The sequence below is a fragment of the Tupaia chinensis genome, unplaced genomic scaffold (genome assembly GCF_000334495.1).
Source record: "Tupaia chinensis unplaced genomic scaffold, TupChi_1.0 Scaffold000320_1, whole genome shotgun sequence".
NCBI lineage: Eukaryota > Metazoa > Chordata > Mammalia > Scandentia > Tupaiidae > Tupaia > Tupaia belangeri.
The window spans coordinates 264,108-279,189 of NW_006159813.1; the positions used below are offsets into that span (position 1 = coordinate 264,108).

Sequence of the window (15,082 nt, forward strand, 5' to 3'; positions counted from 1 at the left end):
AATAAATAAATAAATAAATAAGAAAGCAAGCCACCAGGTCCAAGACTTGAACCATGGTTGACCAAGTGGGAACCCAGCACCTTAACCACAACACCACCTGCCAGCCCCTCATAACTTTTTTTTTTATGAGAGACTTTTGCTATAGGGTGCACGCACTCACTGGAGAGTCAGAGAAAGGGAGACAAAAAGCAATAAATCACCCCCCTTCCCCCACTGGAGGTACAGCCACAACCCAATCCCTTCTCCTTCATTCTCTAGGGATTTTAGGAGTGTACCCACACAAGCCCAGCCTGAGTTTCAAGCTGCTGAGTCTGGGACTTGAATTGTGGTTGGCCATGTGAGAGTCAAGAGCTCCAACCATCCTGCCATCTTTCGGCCCTTATTATTACTTTTTAAATTTGCTACAAGCTATGAGAGAGAGAGAGAAATAGAGTTGCCAGGTCTGGAACTCGAACCATGGTTGGTCAGGTGACAGTCTAGCACCTTAACCACCACACCATCTGCTGGTCCCCCCCAAACTGTTCAGTCAAAGCAGACTGATCTCAGGGCACTCAGCTGCTCCTAGCTGGGACAGTGCAGGGCTTAAACCAGGCCAGGCAGAGGGGTGTGTGGTCCCACTGAGCACAGGAGGGTGGGGAGGAAGGGTGGCCCTTCTGCATACAATGGTTGCCATGGCGACCATGGCAGGGGGCCAGAAACCAGCCAGCCAAGTACAAGAGCAGCCCAAGGACGTCTGCAGATGCCAAAGGACACTTGTCACAAAGTGAAACTTCAACAATCTTTTATTATCAAACTTGCTCAGGGTTAACTCTTTAACCCAGCTAACAGCAAAAGCAGGATATCTAACAAGATCAAGGATGGAGGTTCAGACCTAACAAAGATTGTCGCTTAAAAAAAGGATTTAAAAAAATATATATATCTGCCTACGTAACTTTAAAAAAGTCAAGTTTTCCAGTGTTGCAGAAAAAAAATATCCCAAAGTGATTTCCAGTCCATAAAATTCAGCATTTGGCAGTCTGCTGCTTTAAAAAGCCCAACTTGGGATTACTCTAGGAAAAAGACACTCCTCCCATTAAAAAAAAAAAAGTCCTTTTCCCCTCCTCCTTGGTCATCGTCCACTGCTTACTCCAGGAAAAAAACAAAGAATAACAGGATAAACAAAGCCTACCTTGATTCCCTCAGCTTGTCTGTTAACAGGCTCACATAAGAAGGCATGTCCACCTCTAAATGGATCCTTAGCTTCTCAGTCAGATTTCTAGAAACTTACAAAACATCCTTACATTTCCTCCTAGGAGGGGCCACAGGGCCCTTTGAAAGGTCAAGGGAACAGTGTACCTGGAAATGGGCTGGACACAGGGGTCCTTTCTCCACAAACGCCCAAAGCCTCGTAACCAAAAGTCTAACCTACCACGTAAAAACAAGTAGCAGCGGGCCCCAAACTACTGGCTGTGCCAAAAAGATGCAGCCCCACCCCCCCACACCATAATGGTAAGGGAGATGAAGACAGCCAAGTGAGTGTTTGACCTCCTGTCTTCAAGAGGGTCCATGTTGCAGGCCAAAACCATAGAGCAGAGGATGACTCAGGTCAAAGGGTAGTCTCAGTTGGTTCTGGCTGGATAAAGCTGCCATGCCTGTACCCAGCAGCCTGGGCCCTGGTGTTTTGGCAGAAGATTTTCCCCATATGCCAAGTACTTACAAACAGAAAGGGAAATTTACAACTTTGTAACTGAAATCACTCAACAGCAGTTTCTCAAAACCCACCGGTGGAGAGAGACCACCGGCTCAGTTCACAATCACAGCTCCTTCCAGTTGATGGGCTTCTTCCCAGACTTCCGCAGCAGCTCGTTGGTTTTGGAAAAATGTCTACACCCAAAGAACCCTCTATACACTGACAGCGGGGAAGGGTGAGCAGTCTGCAGTACATGGTGCCGCTTCTGAAAAAGAACAAAAAATAAACCATGGCAGATGCTGGACTTTAGAAAAGGAGGGCTGTGGCCTTAAGAAAGCTGTGCGATCCCTCTTGGCCTTCTCTAAATTCTCCCACCTGCCCAAGTCTATTCACCGCCAGCATTTATCATTTATCTGAGAAGTCTGGTTGTTCATTCATTTGTAGAGCCATTACCTACCTCTGCTAAGCTACCTGAGGACACTAGAGCATCAGGCTCAGTCTTCTACCCAGCAGTGTTTTACACTGTGACAGGGTCTCTACCTTACTATCCCCCAGTCCACCACTCACTCAGACTGTACATACATAATGCATATATGCACATGTGCAAAGACACATGTGCACAGGGGCTCACCCTAGCACGGCTGCTCTCAGCTAGAGTCCCATATAAATCCAGTGCTATGGAACTGGTGAAACGCAATACTGATGGGGAGACCTTGAAACTCATGACGGGGGAAAAGCAAGGTAAAGTAATAAATGCAATACAAGTTTTTCTAGAAAAACACCCATGATACTATTTATAGTAATTCCTTTATGGGGTGGGGGGTGTGGAAGTCATTTACTTTCCATTTTGTACCTTCTTGAGCAACCTGAATTGTCTCACAGCAACAATGGGATACTTTGACTTTTTAATGTCAACTGTGGTACTGAGTAGTTAGACTATGAACCATTTCTGTTTCTTTTTTAAGAAATATTTTTGCTATAGGGTGTGTGTGTGCTCACCAGAGACAGAAAGCAAGAAATCACCCCCATCAAGGGGTATGGCCACGCTGCAATCCCTTCTTCATTCTCTTCTCGGGATTTTGGGTGCACACACATGCACATGGCCTGAGTTTTAAGCCACTGGGTCCAGGATTCAAAACTTGCTCAACTATGTGGGGAGTCTAGTGACGCAATCATTACGCCATCTGCTGGTTCCCATTTTTGTTTCTTTTCTTTTCTGTATCTAAATAAAAACCACCTAACAAATCACCTTTTTTCAAAACAACTCTCTTTAAAGACCTTAGTGGGAGGGGGAGTGCGGAAGGGGAGTGCTGACAAAGCAAGGGAGCTGGATCCCCCATGGCTGACCTCACGGTTCAAATCCCAGGCCCTACAGCTTGAAAAACACACAGGGCATGTATGCCTAAAATCCTCAAAAGAGGGAGAAGTGCAAAGGGATTATGATGTGACCATACCTCATAGGGGGTGTTTTCTTGCCCTCCCCACCTCCCATCTCTCTCCAGTGAGCACACGTGCCTTCCGGCAAATTAAAAGAATAAAAGAGCACAGAGCATATAGCCAGGCTATCTGAGTTTAAGTCCAGTCCTCCCATTTGGTGAAAAATCACTGAAACTAAAGTACACTTTGGTTTTCTTTTGTAAACTGGGGACACCACCACTGAGCTCACGAAGTTCCGTGAAGGATCAAATGAACAACCATGGACCTGATTATTGTGAGAAGGATGGTCAAGTGCTCACCATTCTCCAGCCTGTAGTACAGGCCCTGTCAATGTCAGTCAGGCTAAGCTCTGACACTAAGCTCATCAGCATCCTAAGAGGGACGTCCTCTGCACTCTGGGCCTAGGAAGCAGGCGGTGCAGAGAGCAGCAGAGAAGTGGGACGTGATGAGAAAGCACAGGGGGCTCAGTCACCCTGGAACTCAGAGTGGAAGGTGGGGAGTTACGACTGAGAGGCTAGTTGGGGGCTACCCTTAAAACCAGCTTGTGGCCTAAACCAAGGCGGTGCAGGGAGAAGAAAGCATGTGAACTTTCTAGGCAAGATCAGGGGGAGACCTGAGCTAAGGCAAAGGATGGATCTGACAGATGGAATGACTTGATAGGGGAGAGGAGAGGGAAGCAGAGGAGAGAGGTAAGTGAATAGCATGAAAGGTATTAGATTTCTAGTTGGGTAACTGGGTGGTACTTTTTAATTGCTGGGGAGTATGGAGGAGCAAGTTTAGTGAGGGAGAGATGAGAAAAGGACAAACTAGTTTAGAAAATACTGAATTAAAAAAAAAACTTCCTATAGAGCATGTGCACTCACTTGGGGGAGGAAGAGAAGAGGTTGTGTGAGAAAGTACCCCCTGGGGGAACAGCATGATGCAACCCCTTCTCATTCTCCTCTCAGAATTTTGGGCACACATGCATATGCACCTGGCATGTTTTTCCAAGCCATCAGGTCTGGGACTTGAACTACACAGCTGGTCATGTGGGATCAAGCTGTCTTAACCTCCATGCCACTGGCTGGCCCCCAAGGTACTGAATTTAATGTGCTTGTGGGACAGGAGTGAGGAGACACTATACAAGTGGCATGTCAGGAGAGGTACTGGGTGGGAGCCACATACTTTGCTTTTTTTGTGGTTTTTATTAAAGAGACAGGATCTTGCTATGTTGCCCAGGGCTGGCCTTGAGCTCGCAATTCTGTCTTGGCCTCCCAGGAGCTGGGATTACAGGCACGTGCCACATCACCCAGGTTGCAAGTGTTTTTTTTTCCCCCCTTTTATTGGAAAGGTTTTTGCTATAAGATGCGTGTGCTCGCCAAAAAGACAAAGAGACAGAAAGTGAGAAATCACGCCACAAGCTCTTCTCAGGATCTTGGGCACTCACACACAAGTGCCCAGCGTGAGTTTAAGCTACCAGGTCTGGGACTCAAACTGCAGTCAACTACAGGGGAGTCCAGCGACATAGTCATTACGCCAACTGCTGGTCCCAGCAAATGGGTTTTAATGATCAAGATATTTTTAACAATGGTTTCCTTTTAGAGCAAACCATGTTCAATAAAGATTAATAATAAAAGCAAAACTGGCCGTAAACCACCCTAGGCAGAGATTAGGAAATGTTCACCTGTGCACGTAAGTACCTAGATAATCAGATCTTGGGTCATTTGTACAGAGTATGTGTGCTCCTACCCTCCAGGCCTTTCTGAGAGTTATGCAAGATTCTGCATAAAAAGTGCTTGAGGAGCTGGCAAGTGGTATGGTGGTTAAGGGTGCTGGACTCCCACGAGGTTCAAGTCCCAAACCTGGCAGCTTGATTTCTGTCCCTCTCTGGTCAAATGAAAATAAAGGTAAGTAAAATAATTATTTTTAAAAATGTGGGACCAGCAGTTGGCATAACAGGTATGTTGCTGGACTCCTATGTAGTCGACCATGGTTCGAGTCCCAGACCCAGTGGCTTAAACTCATGCCGGGCATGTGTACGTGCATGCCCAAGATCCCAAGAAGAGAAGGGAGGAGAAGGGATTTCAGAGTCCATCCCTCCGGGGGTGATTTCTTGCTTTCTGTCTCTCTCTGTCTTTCTGGCGAGTGCACACGCCCTATAGCAAAAACCTCTCCAAAAAAATAAATTAAAAAAAAAAAAAAAGTGCTTGATCTGGTTCCTGACACTGGATTGGGGGGGGAGGGTTGGAGAGCCTTGCGCATTTCTGATACACCAGTTTCCTTGTGTCATACCAGAAACTACTGCTAGGTTGCCCCAGTTAATCCTTTTACTTCATTTATTAAAGCTTTTTTATATTGTAAAGTTTCCCCCTATCTTACTTCCCCACTCAAGAGTCTCCCCTCGGATGCCTGAGCTGAAGACTCATTCCTTTATTTTAAATTGCCAGAGAACACATGTGTTCACAAGAGACAAGCAGGGGAAGAACGCACCCAATGGATCACGTACACGCCATAATCCCTTCTCTATTCACTGTTGTTGGGATCTGGGACACACATGTGCATGGGCTCAGCAGGTTTAATTTGAAGACACTGAGGTCTGAATTTGAACCATGGTCAACTATGTGAGATCTGGCTCCTTTAACCACTACACTACAAAGCCAGCCCCAGCAGCCCTCTCTTTAATTTTCAAACAGGGTCTCACTGTGTCATGATCCTCCAGAACAGCTGGGACCACAGGTACATACCACCACTCCCAGCTTAAACGCTAACTCCTCTCCCACTCCCCACCATTCTCTGCTCCTCTACCACCATTTTCTATCAAACCACAATCTCGAGATGATGGTTCTGCTAGAGGGTAACAGTGGTGACTCTGCATAGCAGCAGAACTGGAATGTTTTTAAAGGGCAGAGTTGATAGAATTTATTGAAAGACTGAATTTAAGCGGACGAGAGAAAAGAAAAGATTCAAGAAGATTCAAGATTCAAGTGTGTGTGTGTGTGTGTATGTATATATATATACATATAAAAACTTTTTAAAGATCCCTTGTAATAACTTATATAAATTAGCGGTTTTATTAGATGCTAGTTCTCTGGGCAACCTTTACCACAAATGAGCAGCACAGAACAGAGATGACAACAGGCCTCACTTGAAACAGGCAGCACAGAACAGAGATGACAACAGGCCTCAGCTGAAACAGGTGTGCATGTATATATATATATACACATATATATACATATATATATATGTATATATAAAACCAGTTATATAGAAGGGAAAAATTGGTGGAAAAGTGGAATAAAAGTACAAGTTTATCTTAGAACAGAAAATTCTGAAGTCCATGCAGCGTTCTCATAATATGCATTTTCTATGAATTATGTGAAGATCCCTTGGAAGGGTCAGTCAGCAAATGGAACAGAGAGGAGCAAGCTGGGGAATGATGCAGGAGGACACAGCAATGAAAACACTGCTTTGGTCATGTTGGATATTTGCAATTAGAGCTGAGATTTGATGATCAACAATGGCATTTTGATCAGAAAGTCCAATTTGTGAGTAACTGAAACTTTGTTTTCTATACGCTCCCACATTTCTTGGAAGCCAGAAATCTTTTTTCATTTGTTTTATCATCACTCATCCAGCTGCTTTCTCGTACAGTTTACCATTCCTATAATTTGCCTGAATTCTGCTAAATTCTCAATGGGATACCCAAGCTGTAATTACAATAAATCTCTTTTTATGGGGAAAAGACAATTCATTTTATGACATGGATTTTTCAGGACCACAAAACAGGGATTCCAAGAATTCTTTGCTGTTTAAAGTGTTAAAAACAAACATACCCTATCAATGGCACTGCCTTTCTTCTGAGCGTAAGAGCCCCAGAGCAAGAAGACGAGGCCGTGTGAGTTCTGGTTTAGCCAGGACACGACCGCATCAGTAAACTGCTCCCAACCTCTCTCCTTGTGAGAGTTGGCTTGATGGGCCCGCACGGTGAGGACTGCGTTGAGTAGGAGCACACCTATGAACACACACAGAAGAAATAGGTTAAAAGTGGACTCGGATGAATCAACCCCAGTATCCAACAATGATTAAACACATGATGAAATCCCACACTTGCTGGGATCCAGAGTAGCTGAATGAAAGCAGATAACAAAGAAAGCATTACGACAGGAGAAGATTCCCACACTGCAACTGCACAGTTCAAGGAGCTTGTGAAACGACAAGTGCCATGCGCATGCATGCCCAAGATCCTGAAAGGAGGAAGAAATGAAGAAGGAATTAGTGGAGGAGGGCCTGCTTCTTCACTTTCTCTGATGGGCACACGTGCTCTCGGGTTAAATTTTTTTAAAAAAGAGGGCTGGCCTGTAGCACAGCAATTAAGCACTGTGTAGAGGTAGTCAAATCCCATATGACCAACCAGGGTTTGAGTCCCAACCCAACAGTTTACATAATGAACACACATGCACAGGATCCTGATAGGTTAGACAACTGGAGGGAAAAGGTGCAAAACGGTCCCAATGGGAGGTTGGAAGGAGAACGTTGTCTTCCACTCCTTGTCTCATGCATGCACCCATACATTCTGGCACTTGAAGAAAAAAACTTTTCTGTTTCAAATTACACTTAAAACATTAAAAAAATCATTGGCTGCTCTTTAAAAATTATACATATAGGGACCAGCAGTTGGCGTAACGGCTATGTCATTGGACTCCCATGTAGTCGACCACAGTTCAAGTCCCAGACCCAGTGGCTTAAACTCACTCCAGGCACATGTGCATGCGTGCCCAAGATCCCAAGAGGAGAATGGAGGAGAAGGGATTGTGGCGTCGCCATCCCCCCTGAGGGGTGATTTCTCGCTTTCTGTCTTTCTGTCTCTCTCTTTCTGGTGAGCGCAGGAGCCCTATAGCAAAATTCTCTTTAAAACAAACAAACAAACAAAAAAACCACTAATACACATATATATATGTATCTCTATATAAGGACTTCAAAGATTGTAGAAAATAAAATTAAAGCAATAAAGAAAATTAAGTTTATTCTTCGTGCAAAAAAAAGTTGAAATCTGGGACCAACAGATGACGTAATGGTTACATTACTGGACTCCCGCGTAGTTAACTGCAGTTCGAGTCCTGGACTCCATGGCTTTAACTCATGCTGGGTTCATGTTCATGCATGCCGAACTCCCAAGAGGAGAATGGAGAAGGGATTGTAGGTGCAATCCCCACCCTGGGGGGTGTGATTTCTCACTTTCTGTCTCTGTCTCTCCAGTAAGTGCATGTACCCTATAGCAAAAAATCTAAAAAAAAAGAATATTGAAACCCACGCAGTTTTTAAAATGCATTTTCCATGAACTTTTTCTAACAAAGAATTATTTCCTTTATTTATTATTACTATTGAATTTGACTAAAGAGAGACAGAGAGAGGGAACAAGAGAAAGCAAGCCACCAGATCCGGGACTCAAACCGCAGTTGGCCATTTGGGACTCCGGTGCCTCCAAACCCCACCCCACCTGCAGGCCCCTAAATCCATGCAGCTTTTAATATGCATTTGTCATGAACTTTGTTTTTAAGGAATTATATCCTTTATCTTATTTAAAATAAATGCTACCTTTTTAAAATTTTGACCAGAGCGAGGCACACAGAAAGAAAATGAGAAAGCAAGCCACCAGGTCCAAGACTTGAACCGTGGTCAGCCATGTGGGAGTCCAGTGTCTTTAACCACCACACTACCTGCTAGCCTCTTCTATAAACTTTTTCAAGATCCCTTGTAATTACTTATATAAATTAGCGATTTTATTAGATTGCTAGTTCTCTGGGCAACTTTTAGCACAAATGAGAACAGAGATGACAATAGGCCTCAGTTGAACCAGGTCCAGCAATGGTCAGTGTACCTTGTTTGGCCCATCCAGATAGATCACCGTGGCCAGGATGAACAAAACCGTCAATGTCTGTAGACAGCTCTTTATAAATATTTTCCAAACTGAAAGCAAGTCAGGAGAAAAAAGAATTTTAAGTATAATTCTGAAACTTCAAGATAATGCGTGAAAAGATCAGAGGTTAATATCTGTGAAGACAATCCATGGGAAGGACAACAGGGCACACAGCCCAATTAATGAGCTAAACACTGTCAGTCCTGACAGATCAGTCTGCCAACACCTTTACCAGGTTTGGATTTAAAGAACAGAGTTCTGAATGGCCCAGCAATAACAAACCTCCTTCCTAAAATGCTCAGTTTCTTATCAGTATATATTTATAGTTTTTTTTTTTTTTTGAGAGGTTTTTGCTATAGGGCACATGCGCTATCCAGAAAGACAGAGACAGAGAGACAGAGAGAGGGAAAGCAAGAAATCACCCCCCAGGGGGATAACCACACAACAATCCCTTATCCTCCATTTTCCTCTCGGGATCTTGGGTATACACACACATGTGCCCAGCATGAGTTTAAGTTACCAGGTCCGAGACTTGAACTGTGGTCAACTACATGGGAGTTCAGTGACATAGCCCTTACACCAACTTCTGGTCCCAATATATTTATGTTTTAATATATACAAAAATCTCTAAAGCAGTGGTTTGATTCTTCAAATTGGGGGGTGATGAGGCTTCTCTAGAGACTTTAGGCAAGATCTGGACATTTCACTGTCACAGGTGAGAGGTGTGCTTCAGACACCTGGCAGGTACAGGCCAGGGATGCTGCTCAACACCCTCTGATACACAGAACAATTCCCCTCCACAACAGAGAGTTACTCAGCCCAAATGTCAATAGTACTGAGCTTAAGACTTTGTGCTCTAAAGGCCAGGAAAAAGCTCTAAAGGGTCTCAACTTGCAAAGTCTGAAAGTGTCAATAATCATGGTGGGCGGTGGGGGAAATGGACATCTGTAAGGCAACTGTACCTGGGTGGCGGTGGAACTGGTCTTTGAACACTAAAGCAAAGCCCATGAGCTTGATTGGGTCCATGATATGGATCCTGTCCCAGGATGACGACCTTCACCTGTGAACACCAATGGCAAGGAATTAAAACAATATACAGGGGCCCACCAGGTGGGCCAGGTGATGGTTAAGGACACTGGACTCCCACATGGCCAACTGCAGTTTGAGTCCTGGGCCTGGCGGCTTGCTTTCTCACTTTCCCTCTCTCTCTCCAGTTAAATTAAGATAGAGAGATAAAGTTAAATAATTCTAAAAAAAAAATTATTGTATTAAAAATATATATATATGGGAGTCCAGTAGGTAGTGTGGTGAAGGTGCTAGGCTTCCATATGGCTGACCACGATTCAAGTCCTGAACCTGGAGGCTTGCTTTCTCACTTTCCCTCTCTCTCTCTGGTTAAACTGAAAAAATATTAAGTAAAATTAAATAAAAATATTTTACACACAAAAAATACATATATACATATGTGTGTGTGTGTGTGTGTGTGACACTAACTAGCAAAGACACAACTACGGGGAGGAGAACCCCCCTCTTGGCCCAAACAAGAACTCCATGAAGGGAGAAATAGACTCAGCCCTATTATTTCTCATTACCAATCATTCATTGGCCATGCTGTCCATCCCCTTCTCTGACACACATTCATTTAAAACAAGTTGGGTTGGGACCAGCAGGTGGTGTAGTGGTTAAGGTGCTGGACTACCATAAGGCCAACCACTCAGTTCAATTTCTGGACCTGGTAGCTTGCCTTTTCACTCTCTGCGGCTATCTGGTGAGTGCACATGCCCTATAGCAAACGTAAAAATAAGTAAAATCAGGGACCAGCAGTTAGCATAACAGCTATGTCGCTGGACTCCCACATAGTCGACCGTGGTTCAAGTCCTGGACCCGGTGGCTTAAACTCATGCCGGGCACCTGTGCGTGTGTGCCCAAGATCCCAAGAGGAGAATGAAGGTGAAGGGATTACAACGTGGCCATCCCCCCTGGGGGGTGATTTCTCGCTTTCTGTCTCTATCTTTCTGGCGAGTGCACGTGCCGTATAGCAAAAACCTCTCCCCCCCAAAAAAAAGTAAAATTAAATAATTTTTAAAAAGTAAACAAATTGGGTCAACTTTGCATTCATATCTGTAATTTTTCATATTACCAAAGCTAAATATACCCTTGTGACAAGTATGAACACCCAGAAACATAACAAGTGGCTAACGACCTCCTGGTCATCCCTATTCCATCTTGAGTTCATGGAAAATTCATATTATAAAAAACTGCAGGGGTTTCAAATTTTTCTTGCACCAAAATAAATTTATACTTCCATTCTACTTTTCCAAGAACTTCTGAAGTCCCTTCATATGGACTCAGCTCCTTTTCAAAGTTGAAGCTGTTTCAGCAGCAGCATTGGAGGATGCCTGTTCTCCTGTATCGTCTAACAGAAAAAACCAACAGAGAAACTCCAGGTCAAAACAGCCACTGCAGCTGCAAATGGTGGTGCATCTGCAGTCTTCACAATGTGGGAGACTGAGGCAGGAGGATTCCAACACAGAAAGACAATGTCTGATGCAATTAAAAAAACTGAAGGTCAGCTCCGTAGCCCAGTGGCTAAAGGAACCAGATCCCACATGGCACATTATGCAGCTTGAATCCCAGGCCCAGTGACTTCAACATGCTGGGCCCCAGAGCATGTGTGTCCCAAATCTCAACAGGATGGAGAAATGGAAAAGGACTTGGTATGTGACCATGGCCCAATATGGGGGAATGTGCTTTCTCCCTCTCCCCTCTTCTTCTGGTGAGTGCACAAGCAAATTAAATAAATAAAAATTAAAAAGAGACATGGGAATAGGTGGCAAGAGGCAAGGGGAAGTAATAAGGTCCTTGCTGCAGAAGGTGTAGAAAACAATTCCTTATGGTCCAGCCCTGTCAACCTCATCTTCATTCGTAGGCCTTTAGGAGTCAGTAGATGGTAGATGGTGATTAAAGGCACTGGACTCCCACATGGCCTACTATGGTATGAGCCCCAGACCCTGTGGCTTGAAAATCATGCCAGGCATGTGATCATGCCCAAAATCCTGAGAAGGAATTGCAAAATGGCCATTCCCTCGGGGGGTGACTTCTCACTTTGTCTCTCTGGCATGCACCCTAAGGCAAAAATCTAAATCAATGGCTTAAACCTCAGGCCTCTATCCACAGTCTTTTTTTTTTTTTTTAAAGATTTATTTAACTTTATTTATTATCATTATTTAATTTGCTATAGGGCATGTGCACTACCAGATAAAGAAAGAGAGACAGGGAAAGTGAGAAAGCAAACTGCCAGGTCTGGGAGTCAAACCATGGTCAGTCATGTGGGAGTCCAGTGCCTTAATCGCCATGCCACCTGCTGACCCCGTAGGCTGTTCTTTATTCTTCAAATCCAGCTTCAGATGTTCCTAGGTTCAGGAACCTTTGTGGACCTTTCTTCCCCCAACTTCATGTTGTCACTGGCACATTCTTCATGGCAACACAACCTATCTTAGCTGTAAAGGTTCCTGGCAAGGAGGTCTAGTCTTGGATGAAGGACCATCTTGGGGCCACCACCTAGCCTCCCTGACCTTAGTAGGCTCATCTGCCAAAAAAGTCCCACTGACAAATCCAATCCTCGGTGACACATAGAGCCAATCATCTTTGAGTTGTCTTGGTTTAGATCAATCATTAGTATTCAGAGCAAGGCATGATAAACAAGGAACAAACTATTGATAGTACTTTTTTAGTTTTATTATTTATTATTTTTTAAGTTTGTTTGGTTTTTTTTTTGCTATAGAGCGCATGTACTTGCCAGAGACACAGAAAGAGACAGAGGCAGGAAGCGAGATGGGGGATGGCCAAACTGTAATCCCTTCTCCTCCATGCTCCTGTCAGAATTTTGGGCACGCACACAAGCACACGGCGTGTTAAGCCAGCGTGAGTTTAAGCCGTTGGATCTGGGACTCAAACTGTGGTGAGCTATGTGGGAGTTCAGAGACTTAACTATTATGTCATCTGCTGGTCCTTTACTATTACACCTTAACCACCATACCACCTGCAGGCCCACTAGGACTAAATTTAATAGAACTTAGCCTTTTTTGGGGTAAACTTCAAAAACAAAAATCTGTAATTAAAACTCTTGCTCTGGGGGCCAGTAGGTACCATGGTGGTTATGGCACTGGTATCCCACAAGGCCAACTGCAGTTTGAGTCCTAGACCAGGTGGCCTGAAAATCATACTGGGTGTGTGTGCATGCATGCCCAAAATCCCAGGAGGAGAACGGAGAAGGGATTGAAGTGTGGCCAGTCCCCTAGGGAGTGATTTTTAATTTTCTCTCTCTCTCCAGCCAGCATACATGCCCTATAGCAAAAATCCCTCTATTAAAAAAAGAAAAAATATAGACTAAAATATAGGCAGCCAAACCTCACAATTTCAGTTGCTACAGAATTATGGATGAAATCCAGTATCTCTAATTAACAAATATTACAGGTTTAGCATCCTTAACTCAAAACACTCCAAAATCTAAAATGTTTTGAATTCCAATTTTCCACAAGTGGAAAATTCCACACTTGACCTTGGGATGTAATGTTAAATCAGTCAAAATGTTTTGTGCAACACAAAAACATAGAAAATTACCTTCAGGCTATGTGTATAAGGTGTATATGAAATGTAAATGAAATTCATGTTCAGATTCGGGCCCCATCTCTAAGATGTTATGTATATACAAATATTCCAAAATCTGAAAGAAATCCAAAATCTCAAGCATGTTGGATAAGGGACACTCCACCTGGATTTGACTCACTACCCTAATTAAATTCATCGACTACTTATACTTACATCTCTTATATCACACATCTGGGTCCATGTGAAGACTTGGTCAGGGGGTGGATACACAGTGTGATGTTTTCTTTCTTCTGCCACAAATCCCATTAGCTGATTTAAAAATAAACTTAAAATCAGATTCTCACTGGAAATGACGTGCTCAGTAAGAGTTTCTAAGGCAGGTTACTTTTAAGCATCATCTGGTTCTTTGCCATGCTTTATATCCAAATTCTTTTAAACAACAAATGGTGCCTCTTCCTCACCTAACTTGCTCAGTCGTATAGGTTCTCTCCCCTTTCTTTCTCAGGGCTGGGTCAAGGTTGATTTACCTGGCTGCTTCCATTTCCTGATGATGCCAACTCCTCCCCCTTTTAACCGCCATGCCTGGTGTCACTCATTGTGGCTGACAGTTTTACTATTCCAATTTTTCTTAGAGAGCTAAGTGGCTTAACATAAACTATGATATCATCTTACAGTTGTTTTTTTTTTTTTTTTAAACAAGCTTAACCTATTAAAAAAGTGCGGATTCAAAACACCAGGGCTTCATTTGACCTCCTTTAGGTGAAAGCAACATCCTACAAACACGGGCTTGCCAGCAGCCTGCACGTTCATTTTCCCTACGGGAGGTGGATTTCCACACCTACCTTTATAAAATACGGCTTCCCGAACTCTCCGCTGAGGGGCTTCTTCCAGCTCTCGCCAAAGCCCACGGGCACGTTGCGGGCTGCGAGTCTGAGCAGGGCCGCGGCCTTGTTCCTCTGGATGCGGACCAACTGCTCGGGGCTCAATGGCGAGGAAGGTGGCGTCCCCGGTTCGTTCTCCCCTGTCCGGGCCTTCTTGGCGGGGCTGGCCTGGAAGAAGTCCCCGCAGAAGCGAGTTACAAGTTGCGGCCGCCCTTGCCTGAGCGCCTGCAGCTTCCGGCCCAAATCCAGCCGCCAAAGGCAGAAGATGCCCATCTGTGGCGCCAGGACCGGGCAAAACCGAACAACCGGTGCCCGGGCCCGAGCCCGGTCCGGCAACGGGGTTTCGTACTAAAACGGAGCCAGGCGAAGGGGCCTGAGGGACCCGCAGGACCGAGGGACCGCACTGAGGCGCCCCGCCCAGCGGGAACGCCGCTCCAGTCCTCACGTGGCCTTTTCGCGGCAAAAACCCTCCCCCCGCCGGGTCCCGCCTCTCCCCGCTCCCGATTGGACCGCACGCCGAGCAGGGCGGGCAAGAGGCGCGTGGATTGGCGCGACGGGCCCCGAGGCTCCGGCCCCTTGGGGCGGGGC

General features: G+C 44.8%; 1 protein-coding gene across 1 annotated transcript; it reads right to left on the minus strand.

Moving 5' to 3' along the window:
• Window positions 1–1,297: 1,297 nt before the first annotated feature.
• On the minus strand, window positions 1,298–14,919 carry UNG (uracil DNA glycosylase). Its single transcript, XM_006151490.3, has 6 exons — window positions 14,456–14,919; window positions 13,827–13,922; window positions 9,965–10,062; window positions 8,964–9,052; window positions 6,919–7,097; window positions 1,298–1,934 (listed from the first exon to the last, which is right to left on the minus strand). The coding sequence occupies exons 1-6, from the start codon at window positions 14,765–14,767 to the stop codon at window positions 1,794–1,796; spliced, it is 915 nt and encodes a 304-aa protein (XP_006151552.1). The 5' UTR covers window positions 14,768–14,919; the 3' UTR covers window positions 1,298–1,793.
• Between the last annotated feature and the right edge of the window lie 163 nt (window positions 14,920–15,082).

Excerpts from the sequence above, each read along its gene's own strand:
- UNG (XM_006151490.3), bottom strand. The coding sequence starts at position 14,767 with ATGGGCATCTTCTGCCTTTGGCGGCTGGATTTGGGCCGGAAGCTGCAG. Across the intron at positions 13,923-14,455 it reads GGAAGCCGTATTTTATAAAG|CTAATGGGATTTGTGGCAGA; the intron begins GTAGGTGTGGAA and ends TTTTTAAATCAG. Across the intron at positions 10,063-13,826 it reads AGATGTGTGATATAAGAGAT|GTGAAGGTCGTCATCCTGGG; the intron begins GTAAGTATAAGT and ends TGGTGTTCACAG.